The sequence below is a fragment of the Microchirus variegatus genome, assembly GCF_963457635.1.
Source record: "Microchirus variegatus genome assembly, chromosome: 4".
In the NCBI taxonomy this organism is placed as follows: domain Eukaryota; kingdom Metazoa; phylum Chordata; class Actinopteri; order Pleuronectiformes; family Soleidae; genus Microchirus; species Microchirus variegatus.
Genome location: NC_139805.1, coordinates 5,279,602 through 5,300,905, shown reverse-complemented (window position 1 = coordinate 5,300,905; position 21,304 = coordinate 5,279,602). Strand labels below are relative to the sequence as shown.

Genomic DNA, 21,304 nt, shown 5'->3' with positions numbered 1-21,304 from the left:
AATAGAATAAATAAATACATTTAAGTAAATAAATCAATTTAAGTAAATAATAGTAAATGAATAATAAGATGTTTGTGCTTTTGTTCTTATCTAATGAACTGAACAGTTTCTCCATTTGTTTTACTACACAATTTTCATTCTACAGCCTTTAAAACTTTACTTTTAATTAGCTTTATTTCACAGTGGTACATCTCATTTTGGGGATTGTAATATGATACTTGAAATAAGTACAGGACCCTTTTACTTTATGTTATTTTTCAGAAAACTTCTGGAATGCTGCATTTTTTGATAAGGAGACATCTTACCTTCACTTCCCCACCTTCCACGGTGAGCTGAATGCAGACATTTCCTTCCTCTTTAAAACCACATCGTCCTCTGGAGTCTTCCTGGAAAATCTGGGTATCAAGGATTTCATCCGCATAGAACTCAACTGTAAGTAAGAGTGTAGGAATATCATTTTTCTTTTGGACACGTTTCAACAGGAAAAGTACACGTGTTACTGGTCACATCAACAATGGTTATGGATCAGGAAAGTGTGACTTTTGTTTGTCACTCATTTTATAATTTTACTCCTGAAATTACAGTATATCTGACATCTCATGTCAGTGTCTCCACTTGTCTCACATCTTGTGACTAATAATGATTTGAATAAGTAATTTTTGCACAAACACCAAGTAGTGATAGTGAATTTGTCTTCTGTATTTAACCTATTCTTTTAACACACCAGTGGTGAACACATAGACGCTCGGCGCCCAGGGAGAAGAGGGGATTGGGTGACTTGCTCAGGGGCACCCCAGGATTTGTAGCAGTGACCTTCCAGTTACAAGCCTAGTTCCTTCCTTCTTGGCCACGGGCTGATGAATGTGATGATGACACTGTCAAATATCTATGGAGGACTTTTTAATGCTTTTTGGTCCATTGTATCCATCTAAAATAGGCAAACAGATAAAATAAATAAAATATAAGAGAATTTACATAGTAGCACAGGAGGCGCCGGATCCTCTTCTGACAGGATTCAGCACAAATTAAGCCCTACATATGGGTCTATAATGTCTTTCTCTCTTTTGGGAAACTCCTTCGTCGTTTCAGTGGAGCGTGTCTCTCATCACTGCTGTTATTATGACAGCTGGTGCTGAGGTGACTGTGTATCATTATTACTCCTCTTAACATGAGTGGTTAGGCCAGAGAGCAGCTCCTACATGAACTGATGTCACTGTGTTTTGTCTCAAAGTGCTCCAGAGTCCCACAGCAGTCAGTGACACTTTCTCCTCCACTCTTACCATCGTCAGTGAGGATTGATGTTTTGCTCAAAGGTGCGTTTACGTAACCACCCTGTTAACTTCATCCATGAATGTGGAGCGTAGGCATGTTGGAAGTGTTGTGATGGATGAAATGACTACACAAGGGATTCAGATCACCTCTTTAGTTACTAAACTGCGATGGTGATGACTACATGGTAGCCCTCATTGGATTGTTCCAGTCCTACTGGGACAGCTTTTGTACATACAGGTCACGTCCTCTTAGAAATGGCTTTGAATTGGATTTGGCGTCCCTGGGAACATTGCTAAGTCTTTAAACTGCTAGCTATTTAAAAAAACAAAACAAAAAAAAAAACATCCACCATTCTTTCTGAGTGGTGGATGAAGGTATCCAAATATTTAAGCTTATTATATCTGGACAAGTGATTGTCCTTGGGATCTTGGGCTTTGAAATTGTTTTTGGTTGAGTCTTGGAATTAGCATTTCCCAGGCATAACATCATGTGCTCTCTATCGCTTGCATTGTTCTGCATGGGATCTGACTTCAATGACGTAAAGAGACACTGGACAGTGTCCACAACACCTCTACTAATTATGTCTAATTTGTTCTGTGTAGATCTAGTTTATGCACATCAAGCAGTGAAGGGCATGAAACAGTAGGGGGTGTCATAATAAACAAAGGAGACATTTACAATATCAACTTAACTAATGACACACTTTCAAGGACCTGTGGAAACCCTGATAGGTTTGAATTTATATCCTACTTTTGTTGTCTTTATGGATGGCTACTTCACACTCATTTAAACACAAACATTCATACGGGACAGCTCGACACTGAGCTTTTTCTGTCACATATACCTGTTTACCAGGAGGAATTTTGGGTCAAGTGTCCTAACCAGGGACACATCAGCTTGGGGTTTGAACCCCAACCTTCAGACTGGAAGACAACCCACTATAACACTGAGCTTATATTGTATCTCAATACAGTGGGAGTTTTGACTTACATCATAATAACATGTTTACAGTGGGGCTTGCTAGAATACCGATTTTTATATTGATCCTCATCATTTCGATGCAATAGTGTGCAAATCTTTGTTAGTACCAACAACAGAGTACCACTGATCATAGAGTGGACATAAACTCAACACATTTTATGGCAATTCATTCAATAATGAGACATAACATCAAGCCAAAAATGTCAACCTTGTGAGGCATCAACACATTGTGAAAATCATGAGGATATATCCTTCATTCGTGCATTATTCAACGTGAGTCGACGACTGTTGCAAAGAAAACGTTGCCTGTGTGTTGACAACACAGAGGTGGACTGAAGAAAGTGAAAGTTGTAGACGGCTCATGTAACACAACTGTGTGATATAAATAAATGGCGAAAGGTGATACTACACACAATCCATCTTGCCAACTGACTGGCAGCAGGAATGAGCAGAAATGTGACACACTCTGATAACGGATAGATTAGATAGCTTGTCAACATCATTCCACACACACTTAGAAATGTTGGTTTAAAGTCTGGCTTGGTTTAAAAACGGGGAGCTGTGTCAGAATTCAACAAGGAAAGTCTCAATCTGCTGGCATCATTGTCATCTCTCTAACTCTAACCACCTCTTATGTTTTACCCCAATTGTACTTTTATTTTTTCTAATTATTCTCAATCCTCTGTCTCTGATTCAACTTTCCAGCCTCGACTGAGGTCGTTTTCTCCTTTGATGTGGGCAACGGGCCACTGGAGGTGCGAGTGGAGGCAAACATCCCTCTGAATGACGACCGGTGGCACAGCGTGCGAGCCGAGAGAAACGTGAAGGAGGCATCACTCCGTGTCGATGAGTTTCCCGCCAAAATGCAAGAGGCTCCTGCTGATGGACACATTCATCTGCAGCTCAACAGCCAGTTATTCATAGGTGAGGAGTTTGTTTTAAGTTTTGTAAAAGGCCTCAAAATGTATGCCGCAACACCTTTTGGAGCTGACGCACCTGGTCCGACACAGGATATCATAAGAGACACACGAAAACCTGTGGTGCAATGAAAGTGAGGGCTGGCGCGGACCAGCCGAGGTGGGATCCCGGCCCTCTTCTCACAGAGGGGTCAGGGTGCACCACCAAACTGGTTCGCGTGAGCGAAAGATGGAGAACTATGCCGGTGTAAGGACGAAACCAGAGGAAAGTCTGGTGGAGGCCTGCAGAGGTCCTGCCACTGGTCCAACAGGCATACAGTTGGACAATTGCTGAAATTGCCAAGAAGTGCAAAGGAAACGTTTTAGGAGTGGATTTACTACTATGTGCCTGCATGTGCCAATCACAGCTGCTGCTGTTCTTGCACCACACAACTCAAAGTTTCTTGGAAACAGTCTGGAAGCACTCGTTAAAAGACAGATATAACACATAACCTGCTTAAGCAGTGTAGAAACAACATTATTCAGAAGTCCACAGGGAGGTGGACTGTACTGGAGCTTTAAGGTTAATTTTTGGAGAGTTTTTCTTAAAATCCTACAGAACGTCTTCCACCAGCACTTCCTGCCCTTGAATGTCTTTCGAGTTAGATCGTCATCACATACAAACTGTCAAGTTACTTTAATTAAATGTCCCACTCTGCTCACTAATGCAGTAATTTACTTATTAGGCATGTGCATAAGCCTGGGTGCACACAGCTAAGATGAGTGTCACAATCGAAGTGATGTAACTAAATTTACATAATGCACATTTATCAACTGAATTTGATCAGTCAATCAAGTTTTAATTTCCAACCGACTGTGGATGCAGCAACTTTAAAAAAAATACTGTTCATCAATTTTTTTTCATGTGCATTAGATGAAAAAATCAACTTAAAAGCTGAAGAATTTTCTTCTAATATGTGAATCAATCAGTACCTTTTTAAATGTCAGTATAATAATGTCAGCCAATCCATTTGTTTCCACTCGCTACTAAATGACCTGAGCTCTGTTGATGATTGGAGTAATGTAGTTGAATTTCAATTACAATAACAAGTAGAATTTCTAAAATGAGTGCCCAGGGCTTGTTTGGATCTGCACAGCCACAGTTTAAGTCATTTCAGGCTTCTACTTTCAGACTCATAAAGTCAATTTTATGTTCAAGAGGCTAAAAAGTTCCATGAGGACACTATAACTGTGACCTTTTGTCAACCAATTCTTAGCAGTTAACTGGGGAGGAAGATAAGTGTCAAATGTTAAGGAATTCCCTGAAGACAGTTTGCCAGAGTACTATAGATAGACAACAACTCAAAAACATGACTCCCACCATGACTGTTGCCAACACTGAGGCAATATGAGAGGGCCAATGTTGTCATGTGTGCATTATTTTTTATTGATTTTTCTTTCATTGACAGGAGGGACTGCTTCTAGACAGAAAGGCTTTCTGGGCTGCATCCGTGCTCTGCAGCTTAACGGTGTCACTCTGGACATGGAGGAGCGGGCGAAGATCACCCCCGGGGTCCGACCCGGCTGCCCGGGCCACTGCAGCAGCTACGGCTCCCTCTGTCAGAATCACGGTCGCTGTGTGGAGAAGACCAACAGTTTCTCCTGTGACTGTGGTCAGTCTGCCTACACTGGAGCCTTCTGTCATCAAGGTACAGCAGCAGATTGTCCTGTTTACATATTTGTTTGAAGTTCTCCAAGTAAAGAATAAGATATTTGTTGAGTATTTGTGGCGAGCCATGGCAAAACCCGGTCACAAGTCTGCCGAGTTAAAGTGTGATTTCTATGCTTTCCAACAATGTCTATGTAAAGTGGATAATATTTGAAGAAGATATGGTCATTTGAATGTAGGCATTCCTGAAACTGGTTTATGGAGAATTTTCGCCTCAAACATTTACACCTGGGAGCCAAGAGACAGAATCAGCACATAGCACATAGCACACCCACCTCCTGGTCTAAGCTGTCAGTGAAACCACACCTCTCTGTATGAGCACAGATACTATTGTTGTGCGCTACACTGCTACACAGAACAATACATATACAATATATTATAAAACTGGACATAATAACCTCTTAATAAATTAAAAATTATATAGGAAAGGGGATGGCTTATTCTGTTCTCATTTCTTGTCCTTAGACTCATGTAGTCATATTTCCGTCATCTGTTTTTGTTGTTTCATTAAAATGAAATATAAAATATGCTATATATACTTAAGAGAGAAGGATCAAAGATAGACACATTTCTAATATCAAATCAAACCAGGCCTGACGTGGTCGCAATAATCTGTGAGTTTTTGGGCATGGGAAAGGCCTCAAAAATGTGATTCATTCAATAGGTTTCTTGCACAGTGGTGCTCGAACCCTAACTAGTATGCCTTGCCCCTGCAGGCACTAACGTCCCTCTGCTAACATTTATGCTAACATGTTAGTATAAGGATCGCTATCTTAAAACGCTCACGAGTCCACTCACATCACAGCAGGAGTGAGATCTGTGTCTGTCTCTGTCTTTGTTAAGAAGTACAGCCACAGTTTAGTTCTTCTGAGGTTTTTCCTTGTCCATCTTCATTCAACGGTGAACACACACACACACACACTGCAGCAGCAGCAGCAGCTGCTGTCTCGGCTCTATGCAAATTAAGTAGCCATGCTTTTCTCCGACCGTCAGCTGATTGGCCGAAAAAACAGCAAAAGCTCTGGAATGTGAGTTCGCCACATCGATTCACATCGATCAAACAACCTTAATTCAAATACAAAGTTGATGGTTTTAAGACCCACAATTCTGTGATTTGAAGTATGTAGTGGCTTCTTCCAAACTTCAACTTGAACATGTTTTCTTTTTTAACCTGTCCTGTCCAGTACCTTGGGCATGCACTATGGTTGACTGCATGTCTGTTGGTGTTGAGCAGATGTTGCTGTTTGCAAGACGAGTAATTAAAGGACTGTAATACGTCCTGCTATTTATGCATGTTTATTATTTTTTATTGATTTATATATTTACTTATTCGGTGGTGTAGTTTATCAGTTTATATTGGTTCTATCATGAACCAAAATGTGTATTTGTATGCCTGTATATTTGTGCATCCATGTATATGTATGTGCAGAGGTTGTCACTTGGTGTGGTCGAGAATCCGCGGTGAGAACTGTGTCGCCGCTCCCCAGGAGAAGGCCGACTTATGATCACTATAAATATGGATCATTTATCGTACTCATACCTTTTAACTTTCAGAGGTTTCGGCCAACTTTGATTCGTCGATGTCCATCACCTACATCCTCAAGGAGCCGTACGGTCTGAGCAGCAACAGTAGCATCATACCTTCATCTATCTACACTGATATGTCGCTGCGGGGAGAAAACATCTCCTTGAGCTTCAGGACCCTACAGAGTCCGGCTCTGCTGCTCTATGTCAACTCTTTCTTCAAAGAATACCTGGCACTGCTCATCAATAAACATGGTAAGTACACTCAAAGAGATTTTTGTTCTTGACCAACTTTAAATTTTAATCAGTTATTCTCCTCTGCTGACTACCTCTGCAGTTGTAGCGCAGTAATAAACATTTGGTCCAGTCACTATTCAATAATAATTCTCCTCTGCTATGTTTTTGCTATGTGTATGCTTCTAAATATGCCGTCACGGAAAGTGCAAACTTGTCTAATGTTATACAAATCAAAAAAAGCTATTGTATGTAGAGGCATCAGAGGCCATTTAATTTTATTTCATAAAATCTTACGCATTCTGCTGTTCAAGTATTTCCTCCTATGACAGATTAAGGCGAGGTTGAGCAGGTTTTCAGTAACTGACCAAGGCATTATCACATATCTGCTCTCTTGCTAAAGTATCTAATTAAATCCCAGAGAGAGTGGTTTCACTTGGGTGCACTAGAAAGACTTTTCTCTGGTTTCTCTTTTGGTGCAGCAGTAACAACAGCCTCAGCTGCTGCACACAAAGACATTTAAGTATCTCAGGAGGATCTCACTGACAACCTGTGCCCACTCAAATACTCTTTTTTATTAGTCGGATGTTCTTTTCATCACTGTATTGTTCCCTGTTAGCATTAAAAAATCTGCCAAAAATAGATAAGTCATGAAGTTTTAATGTTTTTAATGGTTTTTTATTCTGCTCATCTGCAATATCAGTCACTATCTCAATGCATTCAAATGTTTCCTTCTGTACAATTTATAAAGTTTAAACTGTAAAAGATTGAGGAATTAATTGTATATCATTGTAGAGATAAGGACTTAGTCATTATAGCAGTTAAATGGTTTGTTGCTTTGAAATTCAGCATCTGGCATCTTTGGGAAATTTGGATGTAAATAACATTTCTTGAAAAACCAAGAAGCATGTTTGTAAATTAGATTGTATTGATATTTGTGATCCGCCACGGACAAAGGGGGCGCAAGTCGGCCCAGCGCAAACCGAGTAAAACATGAAGAGTTTTTTTTTTTTTCAAAATGTGGGATTTTCGTTTTTTTCAAAATTGTTCAACTTGAAGTTTGTAAGAAGCCACTACATGCTTCAAATCACAGTATTGTGGGTCTTAAAACCATAAACTTTGTATTTGAATTAAGGTTGTTTGATCGCTGTGAATCATTCCTAGTTTGGGTGTGGCGATCTCACATTCCAGAGCTTCTGTTGTTATTTTGGCCAATCAGCTGACGATCACGGAGAATACACATGGCTAATTAATATGCACGCACAGAGAGAGAGGGAGGGGAGGGGGAGAGAGAGTGTGGAACTTTCCAGCAGTTATTGAGCGTGTGCAGTGTGACATTAAAGCGATTGTCATCAAAGCCATCAAAGCTTTGTTTACCAAAGGAAGGCAAAGAAAACCGGACAATAAGTGAACTGTGGCTGAACCCTACAAGAGAGACAGCACTTCTGCTTTTGTCTCTCTTGTAGGGTTAGACAAAAACATTTTATTTATTATTTCTGTAACAATTTCTAAAATGTATTTTAAAAGCATTGGACAAGGAAATTATATCTACAGTAGTTATTGCAATTGTTTTACCAACTTATTTCTCTGGATTTGTCTCTCAGTGGCATCTTGATTGTAAAAACAAATCAACAAAACTCTTTTCTACTGTTGGTGGATACAGACATTATAGATAGGAACAGGTATTCTATATACTCCAGGATTGCAAGTTGAGTCTGAAATGTGTGGGACTTTTGAATGAACTCTCAACTTGCACTGCTCTGTTGTTTTGTGCAAAGATGAATTGGAAATGAGGTACAAGTTGCACAGCAGCAGAGATGTGGAGGTGTTGGCCAGCAGAGTTACAAACCTGGCTGATGGACATCTGCACACTGTGAAAATCTGGAGACTGGCAGACACGGTGTCTGTGCAGGTACAAAACAATTCACACACTGGGTCACATAGACCTCCACAAGCAAATTATGATATTTTGAATTGAAGATAAGGAATAAATCTGTTAATAATCAGTTTGCAACATTTAAAATGTGTCGCATGCACATTACATTGTCACATGAAGCCATGGCTTAGCAATTGATATGGGAAGTCAACTTTCGTTAATGTTATTAAATAAAACAGCTGGTTTTCACTTATTTGTATACCCCTGAGCAACAACATTTAACTGCAAAAATGATTGATTCAAATACTAATGTTCAATAAATGATTATCTACGTCATTAAAATTTAGGGTTCAGTCAACAGGAACATAACTGGGATCAGTCCAAGCATATAAGTATAAAATGGTGTTTTCTCTGGACTGAAAAAAATTAAATTTGATTTTTTTTGCTTTGAAAAAAAAAATTGCTTTGATTACGAGAAAACTACCTTCTGCTGAAGCAGTTTTTTGAAGTTTGTTTTTTGTTTTGTTTTCTACGGAGCCCCTAAAGGGACATGGAGAAAAAAAAAAGTAAGCAAACCAACGCGCTGACTTTCCCAGTTGGCTCAAAGTATTTGCCATAGTGTTGGCAGAAAAGGCGCACTCGAAATGTTGGAGCGGCTGGCGTTTGTAACTGTCCATGAATTAAATTAACAACACGATCCAAAGTGATGTATCCCTTGCGCCGAAACAGACTCCAAAGGCTTCAAAATACGTTTTAAATGTATTTCACACACAACCTGACTGTGACGTAGCGAGCAAGTAGAGTCCCAGGCTAAAATAGAGCCCAACTAACTCCTGTTGCTACTGTCATTTTCACACAGAAACACAAACCGAAATGACTGCAGAGGATGATCTCACGGACATCATGCCCGCATGCAATTACTTTCTGATGAGCACGAGAAAGTATTGTAAAGGCACCGCTAACTCCTTAGCTTGGGTTAGCTTGTTCGGCAACAACACAACAACTGCCGGACTCCGGCACTTTATTTCAGTACAGGGTGATGCACATGCCTCTCTGCGTACAATGAGAATCTCTCGTAGAGGGGAGAACATAACCAAGCAACAGTCTCTCGCTGCGGCTCTCCAACAAACAACAACACGGCGGACACACACTTCCTGTTTCACTCACTGATGTCACACGCACACACACACACAGTTTGTTAGCTTAGCTTAGCCTCTAATATCATATCTGGTGAGCACGCGAAACAATCACGTGCGCACTCGAAACGTTTTTGTTTTTTTTGTTTTTTTTCCTCCATTTCCCTTTAGGGGCTCCGTCATTTTCTGTGGTTAGACTCCAGTTGAAGAGCATCAGCAAATCTCCATTTGATAAATGATTCACTAAAGCCAAAATCACACCCTATCCTCTGTTTTATTAAGTTTTTCATATAGGAGTCTCTGATTCTCTCTCTTTCTCTCTGAGGCATTTACCTCCTCAGACTTCTTCTACTTAAACTTCTCTGGCCATGACTGTGACACCACATCTTACAGCTCTATTGGTTACCACATCTGACACCTACTGATCAATATTATACAATATGCATTGCAGACCGGAGGCACATCCTCCTGTTGCATTCTAATGTTTTATAGCTCACTTTCCTGCAGCCATCCATCAACATTTGGATAAAGAGTCTGACACTTTGTCTCTATCAGTCGTCGCTGTCTGTCTGCTAACCTCTAATGTGACATTTACATTATCTTTCAGATCGACCAGAATACCAGAGAGGACTTCAACTTGACATCTGATGTGGAATTTAACAGCATCAAATCGCTTATTCTGGGCAGAGTGCAGAGTAAGTGATGTCTAGATTATACCACTTCCACAGACTTGTTTGAATAAGAGCTATGAGATGTTTGGCTGTTGTACTTGCTTCACTTCTCGGAGTGAACTAGAGGGACTGCGGGATACTCAGTCCAACAGCTGTGGTGCTTTTAAAAGCAGGTGACACATTAATATTGTCAAAATGAGCGCACTTCACTGTGGAAAGCGCTAAAAGGTGAAGCTACCCACTTAAATCGCAGTTATGAGGCATTAGATTCACTTAGACTCGTATGGGTGTCGGCGTGAACAGCATTGTTGCTCACTGATGCAGAAGTTCAGACACTGCATTACAAGTCTGTGAACTTTTATCTGTGTTATCAAAGTGATGAGTAATACCGCCGTTATGTCTGCGTGGCTGAGAGCAGCTTCAGGCAGCTGTAGTGGTAATAACTTCAGAAAAGGTCCTTCACTTTGTATGGTAATGAGGGGAGATTGAAAAGAACAAATTACTGAGAAGATTGAAGTCAGCGCCCTGCATTTCAGCATAACAACCAATAAGTCGCAGCTGCCGAATGTGGGGTCAAACCAAGACGTCAGACGGTACAGTTCAGCCTCTGTCTGTATCCCAGAACTCTGTATCTTACAACTGTTGGTGCTTTTCTTTTTATTATTCTTTTTTTATGTGCTACATCTGGATGTGAGAAAGTTTGGGTATAAAAGTGGTTGAAAAAAATATACACAGCCATTTACAAACTTAGGAGACAACCCAATTTCATTCTGAAAATCCTGTAGCACATCAAAAACTTAAAGCATCACAACTTTAATCCATGTATACGATTTCCCTTTTTCACCACCTGTGATGGCGCACAGACGCAGTGGCTCGCAGCATCCGTGTTTTTTCTTTTTCTTTTGTGTGTTTCGTCTTCTCAAATATGGATGTACAGGATTACCGTCATTTGAGATTATTTGAATTCCACACACAAATGGCAGATTATTACAATGCTGACAATACAAACTGTCTCCATAGAAATGCTGTATGTAAATGTACTCATCAACCATAGTCTTGCTGAGATGAAGAACGTGAAACTCATAACAGGTGACTCATTACACGCGAGTGGATCTTCTCCAGAACAAATCTGTGTCTCACTCTCCATCTCTCTGTGTTCAGAGTCTGATGAGCTGGATACAGAGCTGGTTGGTTTGGCCTCTCTAGGATTTACCGGCTGTCTGTCAGCTGTTTGCTTTAACTCCTTCGCTCCTCTGAAAGCCGCCCTGCTGCTCACCGACAGCCACGTCACCGTCAAGGGCCCACTGGTCCGGTCAAGCTGTGGATCCTCCTCTCCAGCCAAGCCCTCCACAGCAGAAACCACACACTCCTTATCAGGTACAAGGAGCAGACTCAGCCCTTTTACCCCTGTACTGCACTTTATACAGTATACTGAATATCATTAGGTAACCACCTCATTCTTCTTCCACTGTGGGAACCTATTTGTTTTACCTTTATTATTATTCTCAGAGCTGCTCACCGCACTCTTTTTATGGGGCTCATTAACTATCGTCCTCAACGATCAGAAGAGTTATGGCGTGCGACATAACATGACATTAGTCAGACAACTGCTTTCAACAATCGCTGTCTGTGTTGAGTGATGGTTTTTACACTGACTCTACCTGACTCATCATCTTTCTTCGGTTGTATATTCAGCTGTGGTCATAAATGCAACCACGGGTGTTAGATATCTGTCCATCTGTTCCTCTCTTAGCAAAGGCATATCTCAGAAATTCTGTAATTCAAATTTAACTGACACATTTACTTAGACTTGAATATAAATTAGATTTTTTAACAACAACATATCTCAACAGTCTTTCACTTGCAAATGAACAGATGAAATTTGACTGGTCAGAGTCATGACTTAAAGCGGAACTAGACCGGAAGTTCCTATTATCGCTGTTTTTTTTGGTGTGTATCTGCGTCATTACCTTGTTTATGAAGCCCTGACGGTTCGAAACAAACAGTTCAGCCATTGCTGAGAACGTTGTGTTTTATTGTAATCTCGGGGCTCAACGAGATCACTGAAAATCCCGTAATAGTTACGTAAGCAGCAGTTCTCCTGAACAACCGATCGTCCTGCTCCGGGCGGTAGTCCGGGCACATCCGGTTACGTACATTGAACTGCAGAAGAAGAATAACGTCCGTTGTGGAGGTGTTTCACGAGCAACAGTGTCTTCTGACTCTGGGTCTGACTCCGGTTTAAAGTCATAAAGGGACTGCGGCGGGGAGTCGTGACGAAGCTATTTTTAAACACTGTTAAAACAATGTTTTGATAATGAGGAGCAGTGCATCCGCCGTTCCAGAGGGGGGCGCTGCGCTTCTGAGAACGGATGTGCTGGATAGTACTGGCCAATCACAAGACTCTGTCTTCTGGGGGTGAAAGTTCACTCTGAAATCTCGCAGCAGAAAAACACTGTGAGAAAAGAGGATTTCTATCGGCTAGTTTACAGCAACTAGGAGGTTTTTGACCATAAAAACAAGTTAATATATGTAAGTAGACCTCCATAACTAACATTTATGTGCAACAGGACCACTCTATGTGACCTTTAATATACTTATGATGACGAGTTTACACAGTTTCACCACTCCACACACCAGCCATTTATCGAGACACGAAAGGGAATAACAACTGTGCAGGTTAAAAGATAGTTGGCTTGATACTTTTTATTAATCTCATTTTAATTCTTCACTACATGTTACCAGGCATGGATTTAAACTGTATATTGAGTGTTTCGGTGGATTAGTGGTGGATTCAAGTACATATTCTTTGCTGTTTGTAAGTTCTCATTCATACTTACTTTTATTCGTCTTTGACTTGGTCTGTATGATATTTCTGTCTCACTTTCTTTCCCTCTACAGATCAACCTGGTTCAGCCGACCCAGGTCAGCCTTTAGTGAACGCTATCAGGAGTGACTCCGCTGTAATTGGAGGTAATGCAGGAATTACAACAAATCAATAAGAATCAATAGGTACACTGAGATGTTAACATGTATTATAGATGTGGATAAGATAAACATACAGCAGAGATAAGAAGCTGGCTTCCATTATATCTGCAGATTTTGTTTTCAATTGCTTAGGCAAATAAGTAACGCTGTTGCAGGGAACATCCAGTAAAACTGCGTCAGTGTTGATGGTGTGGCATAGTATCTGAACAACGTGCTCCAATATTGTTCAGGGAATCATTTAGGTGATTGTGGTTTGCTGAACGAGAAGAAAAATGACTGAATCTGATATCACACTACACAGAACTTTTAGACTTCCGCTTTAACTCAAGCAACCATTATTTCTTTCCACTGATTGAGGTAGAACCAACTCCACGGGATTCTTTATACCAGGAACAAAGCTTTGGAAAGATAAGTTATTGCAGCACTTGTTTGTCATGTGCCATTTTAGATTGAGATGTCGGAAGGGTGGAAAGTTACAAAACACACCACAAATTTCCCCAGAATAATACATAATGTGTATTATTCTGGGGAAATGTGTGTATGCAAATTATGCACATATCAGGGCTTTCATTAACACACAACATTTGGGGAGAAATGTTGCTGATATAATCTGATATAAATTGTCTTATCAACAGTTCAATCATGTGACTCTACCAAGAGCACACATATTTATTTGTGTTTGTACACGAAACCAGTGTTGGGGTTTTAACTGTTTCCCTTATATTTCATTTGAACATCTTCATTTTTCAGGTGTGAATGAACACACTGTCTAACACCATGAGATTATACATTTTGTTCCTAGAAACGTCATTACAAAGTTACTAAAACTTTTTTCATCCAAATGTTGTTTAGTTTATACATTTCTATTGAAAATACTGTATGTAATTTATCTGCAGTGCAAGGCATAAAATGCAGATTGCAGCTAACGATTATATTCATAATCAATTCATCTGTTGAGCATTTTCTCGATTAATCAAGTAATCATTTGGTCCATAAAACGTCAGAAAAATATTGATCAGTGTTTGTCAAACCTGGAAATGATGTTCTCAAATGTCTTGTTTTTGTCCACATACAAAATCTGATTCAGTTCTAATTATTTCTTTGTTTTATGGAGCAAAGAAACCAGAAAATATTCACATTTAAGAAGCTGAAACAATCAGAAATTGTGTTTGAATAATGAAAAAACGCTTTCTGATAAAGCGATTATCAAAATAGATGACAATTCATTTAATAATCAATTAATAATTAATTATTTGAGTTATTGTTTCAGCCCTACACTGATATTAAGCATTCAGCATTTTATCAGATGAGATTTAAAAAGGAAATAGACTAAATATTTGAGCCAAAGTTTGAGTACAAAGTTGCCAATTATCTTGTTAATTCATAAATGTGATTTTTGAAGCAAATGTTTAATTTATTACATTTCTGTTTTACAAGGGGTCATCGCCGTGGTGATATTTGTCACCGCGTCTGCGTTGGCGATCGTGGCCAGATTCATATGCACAAGAAAAGAGACTTATCAAAACCAAGAAGTCAAAGCAGCACAACCCGAGGATGGTCACGAGTTTCCCTTCGGCAGCCAGACAGACTCTCCGAGAGTTGACAGTGAGCGCCAAAGGGAGTATTTCATTTAGACGGAGCCCCTAAACTCCCACTGCGCTGACAGGACAGAGTGGGATCATTTACAGAGCACTCGGTCCTCTACACGACAGTCACTGGTACCAGTGCATGAACGAGACGTGAAGTCAGAAACTGAACATTTTGTGATTTTATTTTTTAACCATCACTCTGTACAAATCACACCTTTTTGCACAAACGGGCACACGTGTTAAAAGTGGACTCATCTGAGGATGTAAATATTTAAATGACACGTTGATTTGACTGCTGTCACTATTTCTCTCTGCCACACTGTTAGAAATCATTTGTTAAAAAAGGGAGGAAAAAAATGCAGAATAGGTGTGACGATCAGAGCGCAACTTTTGGACCATTTATAAGCACTTTTTCTATTTGAATGCTCAAATGTCTGTGGATTTTGAAATGCAAGAACCGTATGTGTCACACATGAAAGAAGGTGTATAGAATGACGTAAATCTTTCATGTCTCTCAGCCTAACCCACACAGAATCAGCTAAAATCCAACACCTGCTGTATAAAACCACAACATGAAAGTCACTCTCAAACTTGATTTTCACACCAAGTTAGTCAGAATACTTTTATGTTACTCACTTTGCTCTTCTTCGTATCACGAGTAAGAGATTTACAATGAGTTTCTTTTTTTTTTTGACTTCCTGTCAGCACCGCCTGCTGTGACCCAGCCAGCACCAGAAGTCTGCAAGTTTCTGTGAGCATTTGCATTTGAGCTTTGCCATCTTTCCTGCTCTGCAGACATTTAACTTTTGACTTTTGCCGAAGCACTAATCTGTGTTTTGCCTGACAGGTAGAATAAGAGATAATCAGAGCAGAAAAGTTGTGAAGGACACGACAGCGAGATAGAAAGGATGTAATGGAAACCAGCCATCCAACTATTAATGATGTGTATTTCTTCTTCACTTTCTGTTCAGTACTGTGGATTTACAGGCAGACAAAAGGGGAGAAAATGCAGTGTTTTTTTCTTCTCAGTATGCTGCCATGTGTGATGATTTTCTCAATGCAGCAAAAGTTAGTCACACTGTTGTGCAGTTATGTCACTTGTACAAGTAAACCCAAACAATCCAGCAGTTTTAAAACATAATACTTGTTTTCTTAAGGTTCCAGGTTGAGAATTAGGGATGGACAGCACTTTTTTGCCAATATTAAAAAGAGTGCTTGGGCCACTAACCAGTACTGATGTATACATTTATCCCTCTCACCAACTGCAGAGGTCATGTAGTCTCTTCTGCAGTGAAACTAACACATTTTGCCTATTCAGCAGATGTAGATTTCTCAATTGAGCAAAATAAATAAGGTAGGTAGTAGCCTATTTATTCTAATATTGTAGTCATTAGTCATATCAGCATAATATATAATACATTTTAAAGCAGGCTTTTAGCCAGCAGGGTGTCCTGGGGAAAGAAATTAGACATCCTACTTAGGACACCCAAAAGACGCCTTATGTTTTCCTCCCGTTTCCCCCGGTAACCACCGAAACGATGTTGTGATGACGCGCGGGTATAGACGGGCGAGTGCTGGCCGCAAAAGATCAGTTTGGAACACCAATAAAACCATTCCTACAAGATGTGAGGACACGGTGGAACAGCACCTATTAAATGCTGGAAAGTCTCTCTGCGCAAAAAGCGAAACTTGGCTGCAGCGCAGCGCCGATTATGAACTCCCCGCGACAGAACTCTCTTCTCTCTCTCTTTGAGCAGTTAACTAAAGAGATCAGCTCATCTGACGCATCCGTTATTTCCTTAATTACGGCGCTAACGCGTCTTCTACACAAAGATTGTGACCACGGAGTGAAAACAATGAAAAGTGCGCTCTTGAGAATCTGTCAACACGTTTAACTAAGATACAGTGAGCCTGCTTACAGCGGCGCACAATGCAGGAGAGAGAAGAACAGTCAGCAGGGGCGGTGCGCAGAAAAAAAAAGGTCCACACCAGATGAAGGGCACCCTCTATAATTGCAATGCCTTGACTTTAGTGATGTAACTAAACACAGTCCCAGCCATAACAACACAATTAATTACAAAAATGTTACAAAATTGGCATAATAATTCATTTTGTTTTTTCCGTTTTTTTTCCATTTTGAGTTACTTGCCCTTACTTGCGAGACACGCTCCACGTGTCACAGTGTTTTTTGTTTTCTTGTCTGGGGGGGGCGGTTTTCTTATGAGCAGCCGAGGCGAGGATAAGGAAGGAGTTTGAATTCAAATCATCTTTGAGCTGCTGTTGATTCAACATCTAGGGATTAAATCCTTTAAACTCACAGTGGATTTAGGTTCCTGTGCTGAAAACTTCCTGGTTAGAATATAAAGGATAAACTGCAAGTGACAATAATGTAACAATGACGTATTTGTGGAAAAACCTGTAATGTGAAACCGAGTGACTTTCTGTAAATCAATCTGAGGTTTGTTCCGTTAAGATAATTGGATTAACTGTAAACACAATCATAATAAAATTCATGTTTTTTCCCCCAAATGTTTAATTTAGGTTGAAAGTTTTCTGTATCTCACTATGTGACATTACAGAAAGTAAAGAATGTATGAATTTCAAAACAGGGCACAGATAAATACACCAGGCACTGTAAAACCAATGGGTTTATTGACCGTGTTGATAAACATGTGAACTTAAACTTAATGTCACTAAAAGGTGGACAACACAGTCTGGACATGGATCTTTTTACTAATAGATTATTCATATTTGCCATGTTTTGACCAAAGCATTTGAATTTCAGATGGTGCAGCTTTTTAAGCCTTTAAAAGTCCAATGTGTAAAATTTGGGTGAAATTACTTAAACTAAAAATAAGTAACCAGGAGATAATTCAACTTTATGGAGATTACCATTTTAAACCATGCAAAAGCCCATAATGGACAAACTTTGAACAAACATCTTTTGAGTTTTGGTGCTAAATGGGTAGCGAACACTTTTATAGTTGATTACCTCTCGAAGCTGCTTTACACTACAGTTTTGGGAATTCACGTCATTCACTCACACATTCATATAGCGCGTCTACGTGCAGCATATTTTCTATCGCACATCTTTCGTAACCTTTTCACAGCTGTCACGAGCAACGTGCGGTTAAATGTCTCGGCCAAGGACGCATCAGCATGTAGATGAACGGAGCCAGAAATGGAACCCACAGAGGAAACTCGCTGACTTGATTTTGACACAGTGTGTGCGAGATATCACAGAAAGAGAAAAGTAACAAGTTGAATCAAGACGCTTAAAGAAAAGGTGTTAATTTGCATTTTTAATGTTTCAAATTAAGTGCCTTATCTCGGAAATCTGTTTAGTTTTCATCCATTTTTGTAACTTGACATGAGAAAAGAGCACTTCTTTTCTCGTTGGTTATTCATAATCCCTAAGTTTATGTGAGAATTGGCATCATTTTTTTATATTCTTTGACACTAATAGATGAAGTGTATTAACTTGGATTAACACATTAACACAGCTAATCTTTGGCTCTGAAAGGCTAATGTTTAATTCTGAAATGTATTAAGGATGGTGAGGTATCTGAATAAGCTGATTTTTGTCTCGACTGTGTTAAAGGTCACATAGAGTGGTCCTGTTGCACATATATGTTAGTTATGGAAGTGGTCAAAAACCTCCTAGTTGCTGTAACCTAGCCGATAGAAATCCTCTTTTCTCACAGTGTTTTTCTGCTGCGAGATTTCAGAGTGAACTTTCACCCCCAGAAGACAGAGTCTTGTGATTGGCCAGTACTATCCAGCACATCCGTTCTCAGAAGCGCAGTGCCCCCCTCTGGAACGGCCCTCTGATTTTATGAGTCAAATCAAGGAAAATTAACACCATATTTTCTCCAGTTATATTTACCAAGTCTGCTGAGATGTTGATGTGGTTACTGCACAGTTCAGTGAACAGATCTGATGGTTCAAAAACTGCTGAGGGGATTATTAAGGCTATCAATTTCCTCTTGGCTAAAACTGAGAAATTAAGATATATTATGATCTGATCAAGCCCTCATTTTAACCCCCATAAATGTTTCCTACTAGAGTCTCTCAGTGTTGCCAATTTTACTGGCATATTTAATTCTCTATCAACATTTATCAACACAGTCCACTGCCTGTGTGGTGGATTCACCCATAATCAGCAGTGATGGTTTAGAAGTAAACTTTCACCGACTTTGTGAAAACTCAAATCCTGTTTTAAGGGGAAAAAAAGGACCATTACATTAGCAGCAAATGTGGAAAAACTGTGCCGAGGCCCTTTGTTTTCCCTGTTAAATGAAGCTGAAATAAAGAAGCACTTTGCCTCTCTGGAGCAAATTAAATTAACATAAATTTACATCACAGATTGTTGTTCCTCCTAAAGTTTTCTGGGAAGCTTCTCTTTATGCACAGCGTGACATTATTGATGGGTATTAATATGTTTGGCTGAATAGATGACTATAACAGAAAACTTCCAGGAGATGGAAATGTCAGAGTTATCTTTTATTATGATGAAACCCTGTCACTTTCACAAGCTAGAAGTTAAGACTTCCACATACACACTCCTGACACTGGAAACAAATACAAATGTACCGCTGTAGTTATAGTGACTCAGTGCCACACACACAACAGTGCTCAAGTCGGCTAAACTTTTCCTGCACCAAGCATCGCCCTCAACAGAAAAATATTATGTCTCATTAAAGCCACTGCAAACAATGTGAAAATAAATCTAATCAGCAATAAAACTTTAGTGCCATAATTTATTAACACCCATTACTTATACGCACAAACAAACCCATTTGCAGCGCTGTGTTGGTTCATCACCAAAGACACAAAAGAAACACACTTTTCTAATCTTGTCACGATACCAATACATTTAAAACCCAACTGTTTACAACCTTTGCCATGAAAATAAATCACACCAGCAGCACAATCGGCAACAATGTCACTCAATTATTGAGCGCCTGCAGGTTTAACTACGCCTAAATCACCACATATTAGCCTAATGTTGACTGTCGGTGAATTAATTAAAGAGACCCAAGTTTTATTATCACAAAGGTCGAAACAACCGTCATTTGCTACGGCGTGTGTCGTGATTTCTAAGAGTGAAAGTGTATCAGCATTAGTGACACATTGCAATATCATCAAGCACCATTGCTACTATTCCCCCTCTTAACACAATGGTGTATTTTGTTTGTTTACCTCCCAAGAAAAACCTAGCCTGCTCTAATTGGACAGCTACTTAGAGAATGTAGGGGAGAAAAAACCAGGCCACGTGCAAAGATGGTTCCTCGTCACCTGTTAACACAGAGGTCCCCATGGTGACAATGATGAAACAGTGATGCAGTTTATACCCTCTCCTAATTATGTTAAAGGTACAATATGTAGTATTTATGGGTTTGTATAACCCAAAATCCACTTTTTTATACATATTATGTGCTCCTGCATTGTCTAGTCGCTGTATAATAGTTTTTGTTTCATTTTCGTAGTGTTTCAAAAAGTCATGTTAAATAACACGGTCGTGGGCCACGGTTGCATAGCCACTGTTAGCAGCGAGACGCCATGTTTCTACCGGAGCCTGTAAGGACAAACGCGAGAGAACAAATCAAGCGTCTCTTTACTTGTAGCTGAAGTCCCGCCTCCTCTCTCTCCGCTTCGTCTGCTACGGCCGCGGTAGCTCGCCCTCTCCCTCACCTCACGAACCTCATCTGCTGACACGGAGAAAGACGACGAGGATGACATTTGACCAGCTGAGGATACCGTAGCGCTCAGGGAAGGGAGGGGGTGAGCAGAGGAGCAGTACTTTGTTGTAAATTTCTGCCTCTCCTCTAGATGGCACTATAAACTACTTATTTCCCCTTTAATTGATTGACTACTTTTTTCCCCTCTGTAAAGCACATACTTCAATAATTAGGTGCTTACAATCAAGGGATTTTAGTGGGGTTTTCTGTGGGAGAGGAGTCCCTTTGTCATTCTCTACATGACCACTGCAAGTTGGCAGCTTTTCCATGCATGAGAAGCTAAAAATGAGAGAAGAAAAGAGGAAATATGTCATTAAATAGATAAATAAATAAATAAATAACAGTATTAGCACTAAGCAACACCATGCTGACAAATACTTGAATACAAGTCTTATTGCAAAGTAGGGCGGAACATTTAATCAACATTTTTTTCGGAATCGCACGCAGCCTACTGCAATTTTCAAATCGCAGGAGGCACAATATTTGTTGAAGCTAAAATGTGCATCAAAATATCATAAATACATACATATGTATATATAATTGTTGTTTGATCTATACACATCTTATTCTACAGACTGCAGAGAACATTTTTTTTCTCACAAATATCACACAGTAATACTTTTAAAATATGTTTCCTTGAATAAAAATGAGAATAATGATGTAAAAA

The 21,304-nt window shown here is 39.7% G+C and overlaps 1 protein-coding gene across 1 annotated transcript in view; it reads left to right on the top strand.

Moving 5' to 3' along the window:
* The window catches only part of LOC310926278 (contactin-associated protein-like 4), a gene marked incomplete at both ends in the record, with an annotated part of 108,412 nt that extends 93,471 nt beyond the window's left edge, over positions 1–14,941 (top strand). Inside the window, 9 exons of the mRNA XM_083888378.1 lie at positions 262–432; positions 2,959–3,177; positions 4,619–4,858; positions 6,433–6,657; positions 8,415–8,548; positions 10,256–10,343; positions 11,481–11,696; positions 13,221–13,292; positions 14,745–14,941. Coding sequence (XP_083744504.1) covers positions 262–432; positions 2,959–3,177; positions 4,619–4,858; positions 6,433–6,657; positions 8,415–8,548; positions 10,256–10,343; positions 11,481–11,696; positions 13,221–13,292; positions 14,745–14,941 — 1,562 coding nt within the window. The remainder of the gene's footprint in view (positions 1–261; positions 433–2,958; positions 3,178–4,618; positions 4,859–6,432; positions 6,658–8,414; positions 8,549–10,255; positions 10,344–11,480; positions 11,697–13,220; positions 13,293–14,744) is intronic.
* Positions 14,942–21,304: the final 6,363 nt, after the last annotated feature.